At 46.1% G+C, this 15656-nt stretch overlaps 1 protein-coding gene across 3 annotated transcripts in view; it reads right to left on the bottom strand.

Annotated features, from left to right (window-relative positions):
- Window positions 1–14001, bottom strand: part of RAD51AP1 (RAD51 associated protein 1) — a 268051-nt gene extending 254050 nt beyond the window's left edge. Inside the window, exon 1 of one of the 3 annotated variants that reach the window (XM_069228423.1) lies at window positions 13680–14001. In XM_069228423.1, coding sequence (XP_069084524.1) covers window positions 13680–13696 — 17 coding nt within the window. In that variant the 5' untranslated portion in view covers window positions 13697–14001. The remainder of the gene's footprint in view (window positions 1–13679) is intronic. The other 2 variants (XM_069228425.1, XM_069228424.1) reach the window with 2 other exon arrangements.
- Window positions 14002–15656: the final 1655 nt, after the last annotated feature.

The following is a 15656-nucleotide window of genomic DNA, read 5'->3' as shown; positions in this document are numbered from 1 at the left end:
GAAGAACTGCATATAAAATACTCCCTCTAAACTGGGAAGGGATATGTTCACTGGCATACTTGGCACCCAACATTACTGTGATATCAAATATATCATCTCCCCAGCCCCTTAACATGGGGAGTTTTGCTCATAGGTACAAACGAGGGGCGCCCATATTGGAGGAACTAAAGAACTGGGTATTTCAAGTACTACATGTTCTTATTCCAGGATTTTGAATTTTCGACTTACAGCTGGCAATGATGAACATGTCTGCTGAATTAGCCATTGCATTTAATGCCACCAGGGAGGCCATAGGAAGTGTACAGCTAGAAATAAACTCTGCAGCCTAATTGGCGATACAAAATCGGCTTGCTCTTGATTTCATTACGGTACAACAAGGAGGAGTATGTGTTTTAATCCAAAATCAGTACCAGCAAAAATGCTGCTACTTTGTCAACAAATCCTCAGAGATAGAATTGGATATTGGGAAAATAAAAGAAGCAGTACCGGTATTTGAAAAGGGGGGCCAATATGAAGGAGGCAATTTAAGTTTATCATGGTTATGGTCTTGGCTTGGCGGGTGGGGCTGGTTGTTTAAAGACATTCTTTTTATAATAATAGCTATTATATTAAGTTGTCTGTTAGTACAGTGCTTACCTGCTTTTTGTACCTGTTTAAAATTGTGTAAACTTCCTCCAGTTAAAATACTAGAAACCAATCGAACTATGATGCAGAGAGAAGAGATAAATTCACTAATGGCTATTGATCCCACTATTCTCACTACATATACTGGTTGCTCATACCCATCGGTTGTTTATGTCCCTATGAATGGCAATTCCAAGGAAGTAGGAGTAAAATTCAACATATATGAGGACATTTAGAACTCCTTTCAAAACGTTGGTAATGTTCAGGGAGAAAAACTAATAAAAAAGGGTTGATTGTAAGAATCCATTTTGTATTGCTCCTTTTCCTTTAAGACATGTAGTTTGAGTTCTCTCTCTCTGAACGCACTGCCTATCACATATGTTATCTTATGTATATTTGTTTAAGTAAAATAAGCTGGCTCCACACCACAGACTTGCAGCTGGTTTCTTTCCCTAGCTGGGGCATGTTACTCATTATAATCATGTGGTAAAAACAACTAACCGGCCTCGGCTGTTGTATTTTGTGGAGGGAAAGAATGATATCTATACCTTTGAACCACACAATCCTTGGAAGGGTCTCAAGAATGTGGGAAGTCAGGCAGCTGCAGAAGGGAGTCGACGTCAAAGCAGGGAATGGAACCGGTGTGTGGAAACTGATTACCTCCTTAAAATATCTGTGTGACGTATATCATTATTTACATACTTTATTTATCCTTTGATGTATGAGTATAAATATCACTGTTAACCCCTTCGCTGCCAGGCCTTTTCCCCCTCCTGTGCCAGGCCTTTTTTTGCCTATTTGGGGCAGTTCGCGCTTAGGCCCGAATAACTTTTTGTCCACATAAGCTAACCAAGCCAAATTTGCGTCCTTTTTTTCCAACATCCTAGGGATTCTGGAGGTACCCAGACTTTGTGGGTTCCCCTGAAAGAGGCCAAGAAATTTGCCAAAATACCGGGAAAATTTAGTTTTTTTCAAAAAAATTGGAAAAAGTGGCTGCAGAAGAAGGCTTGTGGTTTTTCCCCTGAAAATGGCATCAACAAAGGGTTTGCGGTGCTGAACTCAGCAGCTTCCCAGCTTTCAGGAACAGGCAGACTTGAATCAGAAAACCCAATTTTTCAACACAATTTTGGCATTTTTCTGGGACATACCCCATTTTTGCAATTTTTTGTGCTTTCAACCTCCTTCCAGTCAGTGACAGAAATGGGCATGAAACCAATGCTGGATCCCAGAAACCTAAACATTTCTGAAATGTAGACAAAATTCTGAATTCAGCAAGGGGTCATTTGTGTAGATCCTACAAGGGTTTCCTACAGAAAATAACAACTGAAAAAGAAAAATATTGAAATTTAGGTGAAAAAAACATAAATGTTTCTCTACGTTTTACTCTGTAACTTTTCCCTGCAATGTCAGATTATCGAAAGCAATATACCGTTACGTCTGCTGGACTCCTCTGGTTGCGGGGATATATAGGGCTTGTAGGTTCATCAAGAACCCGAGGAACCCAGAGCCAATAAATGAGCTGCACCCTGACGTGCGTTTTCATTCTATACCGGGTATACAGCAATTCATTTGCTGAAATATAAAGAGTAAAAAATTGCTATCAAGAAAACCTTTGTATTTTCAAAAAGGGCACAAGATAAGGTGTTGAGGAGCAGTGGTTATTTGCACATCTCTGAATTCCGGGGTGACCATACAAGCATGTGAATTACAGGGCTTTTCTCAAATAGATGTCTTTTTTACACACTCTCCTATATTTGGAAGGAAAAAATGTAGAGAAAGACAAGGGGCAATAACACTTGTTTTGCTAATCTATGTTCCCCCAAGTCTCCCGATAAAAATGATACCTCACTTGTGTGGGTAGGCCTAGCGCCCGCGACAGGAAACGCCCCAAAGCGCAACGTGGACACATCCACATTTTTGGAAGAAAACAGAGGTGTTTTTTGCGAAGTGCCTACCTGTAGATTTTGGCCTCTAGCTCAGCCGGCACCTAGGGAAACCTACCAAACCTGTGCATTTCTGAAAACTAGAGACCTAGGGGAATCCAAGGAGGGGTGACTTGCGGGGCTCGGACCAGGTTCTGTTACCCAGAATCCTTTGCAAACCTCAAAATTTGGCTAAAAAAACACATGTTCCTCACATTTCTGTGTCAGAAAGTTCTGGAATCTGAGAGGAGCCACAAATTTCCTTCTACCCAGCGTTCCCCCAAGTCTCCCGATAAAAATGGTACCTCACTTGTGTGGTTAGGCCCAGCGCCCGCGACAGGATATGCCCCAAAACACAACGTGGACACATCACAGAAAACAGAGCTGTTTTTTGCAAAGTGCCTACTTGTAGATTTTGGCCTCTAGCTCAGCCGGCACCTAGGGAAACCTACCAAACCTGTGCATTTTTGAAAACTAGAGACCCAGGGGAATCCAAGATGGGGTGACTTGTGGGGATCGGACCAGGTTCTGTTACCCAGAATCCTTTGCAAACCTCAAATTTTGGCTAAAAAAACACATTTTCCTCACATTTTGGTGACAGAAAGTTCTGGAATCTGAGAGGAGCCACAAATGTCCTTCCACCCAGCGTTCCCCCAAGTCTCCCCATAAAAATGATACCTCACTTGTGTGGGTAGGCCTAGCGCCCGCGACAGGAAATGGCCCAAAACACAACCTGGACACATCACATTTTTTCATAGAAAACAGGGCCTACCTGTGGATTTTGGCCTCTAGCTCAGCCGGCACCTGGGGAAACCTAGCAAACCAGCGCATTTTTGAAAACTAGAAACCCAGGGGAATCCAAGATGGGGTGAATTGTGGGGCTCTGACCAGGTTCTGTTACCCAGAATCCTTTGCAAACCTCAAAATGTGGCTAAAAAAACATGTTTTCCTCACATTTCAGTGACAGAAAGTTCTGGAATCTGAGAGGAGCCACAAATTTCCTTCCACCTAGCGTTCCCCTAAGTCTCCCGATAAAAATGATACCTCACTGGTGTGGGTAGGCCTAGCGCCCGCGACAGGAAATGGCCCAAAACACAACGTGGACACATCAAATTTTTTCATAGAAAACAGTGCCTACCTGTGGATTTTGGCCTGTAGCTCAGCCGGGCCCAGGGGGGGCAGAAATGGCCTAAAATAAATTTGTCCCCCAGCCCCCAACCCCCCTGCCTCCCCGGGAGCGACCCTTGCCTATGGGGTCGCTCCCATTGCGTGACAGCGCAAAAAAAAGATCCCTGGTGCCTAGTGGTTTCTGCCCCCCTTGGGGGCAGATTGACCTACAATCAGCCAATCTGCCCCCAAGGGGGGCAGAAATGGTCTAAATACAATTTGCCCCCCAGGGGAGCGACCCTTGCCTAATGCGTTGCTCCCCATCTCTAAAAAAACAAACAAACAAAAAAAAAAACCAGACAAAAAAAAAATTGCCCTGGCGCCTAAAGGTTTCTGCCCCCCCCCCGGGGGCAGATCTGGCCTAAAATAAATTTGCCCCCCCACCCCCCCCCGGGGAGCGACCCTTGCCTGCAAGGTTGCTCCCCTTGCGTGACGGCGCAAAAAAAAGATCCCTCGTGCCAAGTGGTTTCTGCCCCCCTTGGGGGCAGATTGACCTACAATCGGCCAATCTGCCCCCAAGGGGGGCAGAAATGGTCTAAATACAATTTGCCCCCCAGGGGAGTGACCCTTGCCTAATGCGTCGCTCCCCATCTCTAAAAAAACAAACAAACAAAAAAAAAACCACAAAAAACTATTTGCCCAGGCGCCTAGAGGTTTCTGCCCCCCCTGTGGGCAGATCGGCCTAATACTAACAGGCCGATCTGCCCCCAGGGGGGGCAGGAATGGCCTAAAATAAATTTGCGCCCCTCACCCCCCCACCCCCCCACCCCCCGGGGAGCGACCCTTGCCTACAAGGTCGCTCCCCTTGCGTGACGGCGCAAAAAAAAGATCCCTGGTGCCTAGTGGTTTCTGCCCCCCTTGGGGGCAGATTGACCTACAATCGGACAATCTGCCCCCAAGGGGGGCAGAAATGGTCTAAATACAATTTGCCCCCCAGGGGAGCGACCCTTGCCTAATGCGTCGCTCCCCATCTCTAAAAAAACAAACAAACAAAAAAAAAACACAAAAAAACTATTTGCCCAGGCGCCTAGAGGTTTCTGCCCCCCCTGTGGGCAGATCGGCCTAATACCAATAGGCCGATCTGCCCCCAGGGGGGGCAGAAATGGCCTAAAATAAATTTGCCCCCCTCACCCCCCCCCCCGGGGAGCGACCCTTGCCTACAAGGTCGCTCCCCTTGCGTGACGGCGCAAAAAAAAGATCCCTGGTGCCTAGTGGTTTCTGCCCCCCTTGGGGGCAGATTGACCTAAAATCGGCCGATCTGCCCCCAAAGCGGGCAGAAATGGCCTAAATACAATTTGCCCCTCCAGGGGAGCGACCCTTGCCTAAGGGGACGCTCCCCATCTGTAAAACACAACAACAACAAAAATCCCTGGTGCCTAGTGGTTTCTGCCCCCCGTGGGGGCAGATCGGCCTAATAAAAATAGGCTGATCTGCCCCCATGGGGGGCAGAAATGGCCTAAAATAAATTTGCCCCCCATGGGAACGACCCTTGCCTAAGGGGTCGCTCCCCTTACGTGAAAAACAAACAAACAAAAAAAACTCCCTGGTGTCTAGTGGTTTCTGCCCCCCTTGGGGGCAGATTGGCCTCATAAAAATAAGCCAATCTGCCCCCAAAGGGGGCATAAATGGCCTAAATATAATTTCCCCCCTATGGGAGCGACCCTTGCCTAAGGGGTCGCATCCCACACCTAAAACACAAAAGAAAACAAATCAAAAAACAAAAAAAACAAAAGTATCCCTGGTGTCTAGAGGTTTCTGCCCCCCCGGGGGCAGATCGGCCTATTATTAGGCCGATCTGCCCCCAGGGGGGGCAGAAAAGGCCTTAAAAAAAAATGACCCCCTGGGAGCGACCCTTGCCCAAGGGGTCGCTCCCTTCTGTCAATTACATATAAAAAAAACAAAATCCCTGGTGTCTAGTGGGGTTTCAAAAGCCGGATTGCTTGCAATCCGGCTTTTGAAACCCTCAGAGAGACTTCAAAGGGAAGGAAATACATTTCCTTCCCTTTGAAGCCCCTCCGGGCCTCCCCCACGTGATCGAAAGAGAAATGCTGAGCATTTCTCTTTCGATCGCGCTGGAAGCTCTGCTTCCAGCGCGATGGGGGAGGTTGTGTGATTGTCAGCGCGCGCTCGCGCGCTGACGTCACAGGGGGGGTGGGGGGGGTGGGGGTTGAAGGGGAAGGGATTCCCCTGTCAGCCCTGACCTAGGGGGGTGGGGGGGGCGGCCCTCGGGAGGAGCACTAGCGCTTCTCCCGAGGGCAGCATTCAGGACGTAATGGTTACGTCCATGGCGCCACACGGGCGCTGCCATGGACGTAACCATTACGTCCCTGGCGGGGAAGGGGTTAAACGCTCCATGCTAGCACACTTTACTTCGGGCCAGGGATGCCAGCTGTAAATCTGTCCTCTTTTGCTGCAGCAAAAATAAATAGACCTTTGGTCATTGATTTTTCACTCCGGCTCTCCGTGTCAAAACTCCTATGTAAATGCATTTGTAAGTATCTTTAAAAACGTGCCTTACACTGGTGCCCATGACAGGAAACAACCCAAAACACAACGAAAATACATCAAATTTTTTCAAACAAAACTGAACTGTTTTTTTGCAAAGTGGGTAGCTGTGGTTTTTGGGCCAAACCTCAACTGGCCCCTAGGGAAACCTAACAAACGTATACATTTTTTAAAACTAGACAACTAGCGGAATCCAGGATGGGGCGACTTGTGTGGCTCTCACTAAGTTGTTTTACCCAGAATCCCTTGCAAACCTAAAACTTTGACTAAAAACACATTTCCCTCACAGTTCTGCGACAGAAAGTTCTGACTGCAGAAAGCCACAAACATCCTTCCACCCAACACTCTACTAAATCTTCTGATCAAAATGGTACCTCACTTGTGTGGGTAGGCCTAGTGCAACGTGAAACGGCACCAAACACAACATGGAATCATCAAATTTGTTCATGCAAAACTGACCTGTTGTTTTGCAAAGTGTGTAGCTGTGGTTTTTGGGCCCACCTCAGCTGGCACCTAGGATAACCTAGCAAACCTGTATATTTTAAAAAATTTGACACCTAGAGGAATCCAGGATGGGTAGGCCTAGGTGCAAAACTGACCCGTTGTTTTGCAAAGTGGGTAGCTGTTGTTTTTCGGCCCTACGTCAGCTGGCACCTACAAAAACCTAGCAAACCTGTACATGTTTTAAAACTAGTCAACTGAGGAAATTAAGGGAAGGGTGACTTGTGTGGCTCCCCCTGCATTTTTCTACCCAGAACCCCTTGCAAACCTCAGAATTTGTCTAAAAAACACATTTTCCTCACATTTCTGTGATGGAAAGTTCTGGAACCTGAGGGGAGCCACAAATGTCCTCCCACTCTATGCTCCCCTCGGTCTCCCAATAAAAATTATACCTGGCTTGTGTGGGTGGGATAAGCGCCTGTGACACAGAAGGGCCAAAAACCTGTATAGTTTGAGGGGGAACCAAAGCGGGTCCAAAAGGTCAGTTTTTTAAAATATGTTTTTAGGCTGAGTATGCTTTGGGCACCCACACAAGTGAGGTATCGTTTTTAACGGGAGACCGAGGGCAACACTGGGTGGGAGGTAATTTGTGGTTTATTTCTGTTTCAGGAATAATATGTCACAGAAATGCAAGGAAATGTGGGATTTTAGTCACATTTTCAAGTTTTCAGGGCATTGTGGGTAAGAAAATGGTGTGGGATAGATGCACAGCACACCACCCTTCACTGCCCCAGATGTCTAGTTTTCAGAATTGTAGGGGTCTGGTAGGTTTTTCCAGGTGGCAGTCTACCCAAGCCCAAAAAGTGCAGCTGTTCAACACTGCAAGTGGAATGATACTGGGATTTAGCCAAATGCTCCTGGCCTAATTTGAAATAACAAGACTGTTTCCCCATTTTTGAGGGGTGGGGCCGAGACCATGTCAATGCTGAGCAGCCCCTACCCCCACAAAAAAAGAATCCTTGTTGTTTAGTGGGCTTTTTGCCCCACAGGGTGGTCAGATGGGGTCATTGCCCCCATCTGCTCCCCCCTTAGGGGACAGAAAGACTGTTTCCCTTTTTGGGTGGGGGTCATGGACAAGTCCATGTCGGGCATCCCCCACTGATACAAATAAAAAAAATCTCTGGTGTCCAGTGGGCGTTCTACCCTTGGGGGAGGCAGAAAGACTGTTTCCATTTGTGTCTGGGGGGGGGGGTGAGGGCATTGGCAGGGCCAACCCCCTCTCCTCTTTTATAAAATAAACAAATCTCTGGTGCTAAGTGGGCTTTGTGCCACCCCTGGGGGCAGAACAGGGGTAATAACCACCCCCAGGGGAGCAGAAAGACTCTTTGTGACTGGGGAGGGGTGAAGGCAGTTGAATGCCCAATATGGGCAGCGCCTACCCCTATAAGTTTAAAAACAAAATCCCTGGTGTTTAGCAGGCTTTCTGCCTCCCCCCGGGGGGAGGGAAAAGGTGGGGCAGCAGAAAGGTTGTTCCTATTTGTGTCTGGGGGACTGGGGGCATTGTCATGCCCACTGTGGCAGCCCCCACCCCTCTTATATATATAAAAAAAATCCCTATATAAAATTGGTAATATCCCCCATTTGCCCCACAGGCGCGCTGCTCGTCATTTCACTGAAAACTAAAAATATCCCTGAGTGCTGGGAAAGCTCTTTCCCAGGTCCCAAGGTTATTTTTACAAAAAAAAAAAAAAAAATCCCTCTGCTGTAAACAGAAAAGGGATTTGGCACTCTTGTGGTGAGGGCTGAATGATTCCATCCTCCGCACATGAGCATCAGTGTGCATGACAGAACTATTCTGTCATGAGCACAGAAGAGGTTAATGCTTATTGGATATGCTTTTTGCTGCGCATCCTAAAGAAGAAAGCACATTCCAATGCTTCCTGCTTATGAAGCTCAGAAACTTAATTTTTGTACTGTTCTTTTTTTCCACTGTACTTACTAATCCTTTTATTCACTGTTCTTTAGGTCTTGCCTACAGACAGTTTCAGCTGTTACATACACAGAGACTTTTGTGTCCACCTTCTTCATCCCTTGGTCTGTTCAGCTGCTATTCATATTTTGCTGCCATCTACCACAAAATACAGTACAGGCCAGGCTACTGTATCCATCAGACATCTGTCACTAAGGTGGCAGCATTTTGTATCATCATATGACTACAGCTACCTGCAGAGCAGCACACTTCAGTGCCATGACTAACACACTTTTGCAGCTCGGTCGCTTCTGTATTTTTACATTTTTTTTAAAAAAAATTACATGGTGCAATTATTTGCACAAAAGAAAAGAAAGAAGGAAAAACCATTGCAGTCTTCCCAAAACCAGAGCAATTGGCTTTTTCAGTGCTTGTTCCCTAAATACTTCGCATTAAATCATCTTTTTTTTAATATTTAGGAAAGAGTCAGACTTTCAATCAATCAATCAAGGTACTGTTGCTAAGTCTTTACTGTAGATAATTAGACGTGAAAGGTTAGCTTACGTGCTGCTGCTTCATATAAACTAATCGGTGCACATTTTTGGAAAATCATCAGTGTCAATTTCACGCCAATCAGTTGCATGGTTTGCTACCTTGAGTGTGTGATCATATATCATGACCAGAGAAAAGTTACTAGATGTAATGCACAATATACACAGAGGTAACAATATTTTATTAGAACGCTTTAAATCTTTTATAATATATTTTTTCTCAATTAAACAATAGATATCCATACAGTAGTTTACCATAACAAATAAAATTAAATACACCTTTTTAATATACAATTGCACACAACGTTGGCAACCAACCTGCGAAAGTAGTGATTCTTTTACCTAATGGAGAAACAATGGAGACTTGGTGTTGGGGCGGGAATGTCCTCTGCGAGGTGTACAGTCTTATCCTACCCGGAGTGCCCAACTCCGTGCATCTGATATTCTGGTTTTTGATTTCTGGCCCTAGACTCATACAAATATAGTGTGTCCCAGAGGCCTAGGCCTATCCCTTGACATGAGTGAGATCATGGACCTATCCTGTGACCTAGAAGAGCATGCCAAGTGTGCCCTCATTCAGCAAACAGTGGACTATCATCCCTGTCATGGGTTTAGCACATGAAGTGGTGGTGGTACCAGACTGTGTTTTGTGAATCCACAGTTTTGGCCACACCTCCTTATCTGTGTCACTGGAGTGGACGCCTACTGGTCCACTCATACAAAGTTTTGCTTCTATGAGTTTACATCAATCTAAGTGCTACCGTGCCGGGTGCATGCAGGGAGATATAATGTGGTGTGTGTGAAACCTGAGTGGTACACACATGGTGTGTGTATAGGTAAACAAGAGCAATGGAGGCCTGCGCAATTTAATTTGGGTGCCTTTGACATGGAATTTGCACAAGAAGGAGAAGAGGGTGTCTTCCCAGACAGTGCAAGTGTATTGTTGACATTAGTGAAGAAGCTGTGAGGAAACTAAGCCTTTGCTTGGCAAGGAGCTGCTGATTAGTTTCCTTGGAGCACTCCTATTTGGTAGAAAATGGGGTGAAAGGTGGGACTGCAGACTCTCTTGTGAAAGGTGAAGAAGGACACCTTAAGTGAGGAAAGCCCTTTTGTCTTTCCCAGATTAGTCCTGCAGTTTGTCTGATGACAGCCAAGCACAGAGATCTCACACCATTGTGTGCCTCTGTGGTGGGTGCTTCAGGCCGGAGACAACTCTACTGCGGCAAGCATCACTTTACATAAAGTTTGTGTCTGAAGAGCAGCCTGGAAAGGACATTTGAAAGGAGAACCACCTCACAACGGTTGTGAAAGTGTAAACATTGGATACATATCTATATCTCTTTTAATGCATAGAAGTGGTTCCCAGTGACCACTTTGTTAGTTACAAGTTCTCTTTGACCAAGGAAAGGAGTGCTCTACAGATTTCTCAGGGGACTCTTGTATAACCAGAGCTACTATCTGCCTGAGAGCCAGCTTCCCAAATGTGAATGGACCTCACGTAAGACTATTTCTTGCTAGAAGAGCTGTTCACCTGTCTTGTAGCACCTTGAAGCCAACAACCCTTCTGAGAGATGGAAGGAGGCCTGCTAACCCTGCAGGTGAAAAGAATGCAGGATTAGACTCTCCATTATGATTCCTAGCAAGAATCATTAGGCTGTGGTGTGACCTTAGCCTCTGTTTCAGCATCAAATATGAGGCATGACTGAGGCCCACTGCAGAACCAGAGACTATGATGTAACATGAGCCGTAGTCACCAACCAGCCACTGAGGCATGTAACAGACGCTTAGCAAACATTCCGGACCACTATCAACCAAGGTGGGACTGTACCGAGGTACCCACAGGACCAGATGTGTGACCAGGTACTTCCCCCTCAACAGCCATACCCAACCCAACCCCAAAGAGCATCCACACCGAAGAAGAGGTGGCACTCGAGGATGCAGAGAGGAACTGTCGGCTCACACTCAGTTGGGAGAGGGAAAGCGGGCGAGCTGGCAAGCATAGAAGTAGCCGGTCGGCCACCTGAGAATGCTGACCTAAACAAGGACTAAGAGCCTTGGTGGGTAAGAAAAATAAGTGAATTGTGAGGCAGACTGTGTACACTACAAGAACACGGGATAGATAATCTTCACCTGAACATAATCACGCTTGTTACTGATTGTTGGGAATGACCATCTTTTGAGTGGTATTCCCCTGGATTTTTTGCCTTGACTGTTTTTGTTGGCCACAGAACTCTGTGCCCTTGACTCCTGCTAACTAGTGGAAAAGTGCTTCTGCTTCCCCTTTAGACATGATGAAATTGATATACACCATATTAGGAGATTTACCTTATCTACAAATCCCTAGAATTTTTTAGAGCATACTCAGGATCTGAAAATTAATTGTCATCAGTGGACTGCAGCACATATTGTGCCACCCACTGCAGTAGTAAAACAAACCCGACCCCTAGCCTACCATTGTAGCCTGGCAGAGTAGTTTTTAAATTGCCAATTCCACGTGTCAAAATACATCCTGCTGATAGTATCTAATAAGAAGGCTGATAGGCCTAACAAGTCATCAGTAAGGTAGACCTTGGTGCATGGTATTTAAAAGTAGGACATGTGAAGTATATTGTCAAACAAGTCCATACAGTAACGAGCAACTCAAAACTGTTTTCCCTGCAGCATGGTTGGCTATTGCATAGAAAAGCATTGTAATACAATATTAAGTTTACTAAATGTTATCTCTACCTATGAAACAGCTACAATGTTTTTGACTTTTGGAAGTATTACTAGCTCAATTCACTGGTAAAGTCAGATTTGTAATAAATATTTTGGAAAGGTGGCTTTTAAAAAGCCACCTTTGCCCTCCCTGACCTTCCAGGAAGCTAAATCTGCATTTTGCTCTCTTCCTTCTGCCAGCCTGTAATTAGCATTTCAGTGGATGTGAATGAAGTGTGAACTTGCTCCTAGGATAGGGACAAAAGGCATTGGATGTGGAGAGTTCTTGTGCCCTTGACAGGATGCCCTGTGGGTTGGGTAACTTCAAAGGAGCCTCCTTTGTCACAAGCAGATGCAGCCAACACCCAGGCCTGCACCCTTCTTCTTTTGTCCCTCCAGCCAGAATGGCCTGCCTTACAGTGGGCCTTTTGTTGATATCAAAGTGTCAGATCCTGCTACCTTTAGTTCCTGTTTTTTAACTCTTACTAATACGACTTTGTAAACCATTGTACAAGGCAGGATATACCTGTGCAGTGTCATATTTCACAACTTACTTCATTATAAAAATCTCATCAACTCTTTACTGTATGTACTCTGTACTGTTTTTTCCTTTTTGTCCTTCAACTTGACAAAGTAACCCTCATTTGTACCAGAATGCAAATGTCCTTTCCGGGTTGCTCCTCAGACATAACCTTTCTGTAGTGATGCACTTTACAGCTGGGTAGTCGGCAGTCTAGAGCATGCACAAAGAGGTCTGTGTTTTCTGCATTTTTTTGTGATCAAATAAGCAAGAGGCTGGATCTCACCTGAAGGGTCTTCTTCAGCTTGCGCAAACAGACATTGCAGTCCGACCCTGCCACCCCTACCATCTACTAAACTGAGGTGCTTCAAAAGTTTAAGCAGCCCTTTGCTAACAAAGTTTTCATTTCATTTCTAAAGGGATCCAAATGACATCCTCCTCTCCTCAGTGTTTTGATCTCCACTCTCCAGCCACAAGAATGTAATACACAGATAATACACTTCTGCCATCTGGGGATACTATAACCATCCTCCATCTTAAGCCATGTCACAACTAGAGGCATCCAAAATTTATCCCACTTCGTTTTTATAATTAATACTAAGAGCCAAGCTTGAGAAAAAACACCACAGGGAATCACAAGACATCTACTCCAATATTTGCATAATCTCCTCAAAGTTTGCATTAATTATCCATATATTTTGTCATACTGCTATAATCTTGAGGTTACTACCTCCTTCAAGTACAGCCTAAAGCTTTTGATGTTTCCTTATATTTGCATCCAGCCATGATTTTAGGTTTCCAGACCCATCCTCTAAGCCAAAAAAGTAGTAATTAAGGACAGCTCTCACATTGGATACTCTTGAATGTAGTTTATTGCAGCAGTCATGACAGGCACAGCTATGTACATGTCATAAGCCCACGCACAGCTTCAGCCTGGCTGAAGCTACTTAAGTCAATTATAGCAAATACATGCCAACAAAACAGATTCGGAGGGAGCCTCCCGAATTTTGCAGCCAAAAATGTTTTTTATTTAGGTGCCTCCTGCAAAATTTGGCTCTGCTTTAATATAAGCCAATGAGGATCATTATTTTCCTCGATTTCTTTCAAAATTGTCCACTTTCCAGTTTTAAAATGCTGGCATATATAACTATGTGGCACAGCTATATCACCTCTTGCTGGCTCTGGTGCAAGGCTGCAGAACATCTAGGGAGAAATATAATCAGCTTGTAATCCATACAAATCAATCGTGCGCAAAATAAAACAAATAAGATCACTGCACTAACCTTCCTGCTCTATCCATTGCGGTGGCTTGCAAGACTAAGCCCGGAATGCAATTTCACATCACCCACCGATGAGGATCAACGGAGAAAACTTCACGACAACGGAACGTTAAACGGGCAGTCGGCAAAGCTGGCGCTGGGTAGAAGTGCAAGTCAAGCTGCTAAATGTATAACTTCCCGCAGGAACCCTTCAGCTTGGCCTCGGCAACAAAACATCTCAGAAGTTTAGACTAGAATGCAGTTTCGCGCCTGACGTGCCTTCAAACTCAGCGCCCGGAACTACAGGAGCACAAAGATACTCTGCCCAGTCCGACCAAGTATGAGAATGATATTGAGGCGGCCATCTTGACATGGACCGTTTCGCGAACAATTTTTACATTCATGTAAGAAATCAAAGATACAAGCAATTTTCTAAATAGCACCAAAGATTCATAAACTACAAAATGTAGAAGTGACGTAAGCATGACATTTAATTCAATGACCACTGAAAAAGAATTTGAACACATTTGCTATGTTTTCATATTAGCAAGATGCCCCTGGCGCTTCGACTTTCTTTTCACGGAACATATATTAATCGAAAAATAAACTACTCTTGTTTGACTGATAATCTACAGCCCAAGAAATGACGGTAATCCGGGAGTCAAGGACGCAGTTTTGGTAGTGAGTGTCCATTAGAGGAATACCCCTAAGCAACAACGCAAGTGGCATACACGCCTCTACGTTTAATTGCTGTGCGTCTGTTTAAGCATGTTATTTGTGGACGCCGGGTCAATAAAAAAAATTCAAGTTTACGCATTAAGAATTTTCAATCCTACTAAGGACACGGAGGCGAGGATTATGCTTCTCTTTCTATGCTTTAATAAACACAGCAGCCAATCAGAGAAGATGTTATTGAACAAAAACATATCCCAGAGTTCAAAGGATAAACACCAACCATAGAGAACACATAGTCTATATAAACTTTGAGGCAATGGATCTTCCTCTTTCTTTAAAGGAATTGACGGAAGGGCACCACCAGGAGTGGAGCCTGCGGCTTAATTTGACTCAACACGGGAAACCTTACCCGGCCCGGACACGGAAAGGATTGACAGATTGATAGCTCTTTCTCGATTCTGTGGGTGGTGGTGCATGGCCGTTCTTAGTTGGTGGAGCGATTTGTCTGGTTAATTCCGATAACGAACGAGACTCCTCCATGCTAACTAGTTACGCGACCCCCAGCGGTCGGCGTCCAACTTCTTAGAGGGACAAGTGGCGTTCAGCCACACGAGATCGAGCAATAACAGGTCTGTGATGCCCTTAGATGTCCGGGGCTGCACGCGCGCTACACTGAACGGATCAGCGTGTGTCTACCCTTCGCCGACAGGTGCGGGTAACCCGCTGAACCCCGTTCGTGATAGGGATTGGGGATTGCAATTATTTCCCATGAACGAGGAATTCCCAGTAAGTGAGGGTCATAAGCTCGCGTTGATTAAGTCCCTGCCCTTTGTACACACCGCCCGTCGCTACTACCGATTGGATGGTTTAGTGAGGTCCTCGGATCGGCCCCGCCGGGGTCGGCAACGGCCCTGGCGGAGCGCCGAGAAGACGATCAAACTTGACTATCTAGAGGAAGTAAAAGTCGTAACAAGGTTTCCGTAGGTGAACCTGCGGAAGGATCATTAACGGCGGAGCAGCCCGAGCGACCCAGGGCGCCAGCCCGAAAGCCCTCGGGTGCCTCCCAGAACGCAACACCCCTAGGCACAGGGCCCGGCCCTCGCCCTGGCGCATCCCTGGCTGGCGGAGTGGTCCGCGGCCACCGGGGCGCCCGGGAGAGAGGACCGGGCGCGGGTGCGGGCTCCTCCGGCCAGGAGGACCCGACCCTCTTGCGAGGGAGGGACCGGGGAGCCGAAGGGGGGGCGCGCCTCCCCGGCTCCGGACCCTCCGGGAGCGGCACGGCAGAAAAGCGAAGCCCCTCCCGAGACGGAACCCACGCCCACCCGG

Source organism: Pleurodeles waltl, chromosome 4_1 (assembly GCF_031143425.1).
Source record: "Pleurodeles waltl isolate 20211129_DDA chromosome 4_1, aPleWal1.hap1.20221129, whole genome shotgun sequence".
NCBI lineage: Eukaryota > Metazoa > Chordata > Amphibia > Caudata > Salamandridae > Pleurodeles > Pleurodeles waltl.
This window is presented reverse-complemented; position numbering and strand designations above follow the sequence as displayed.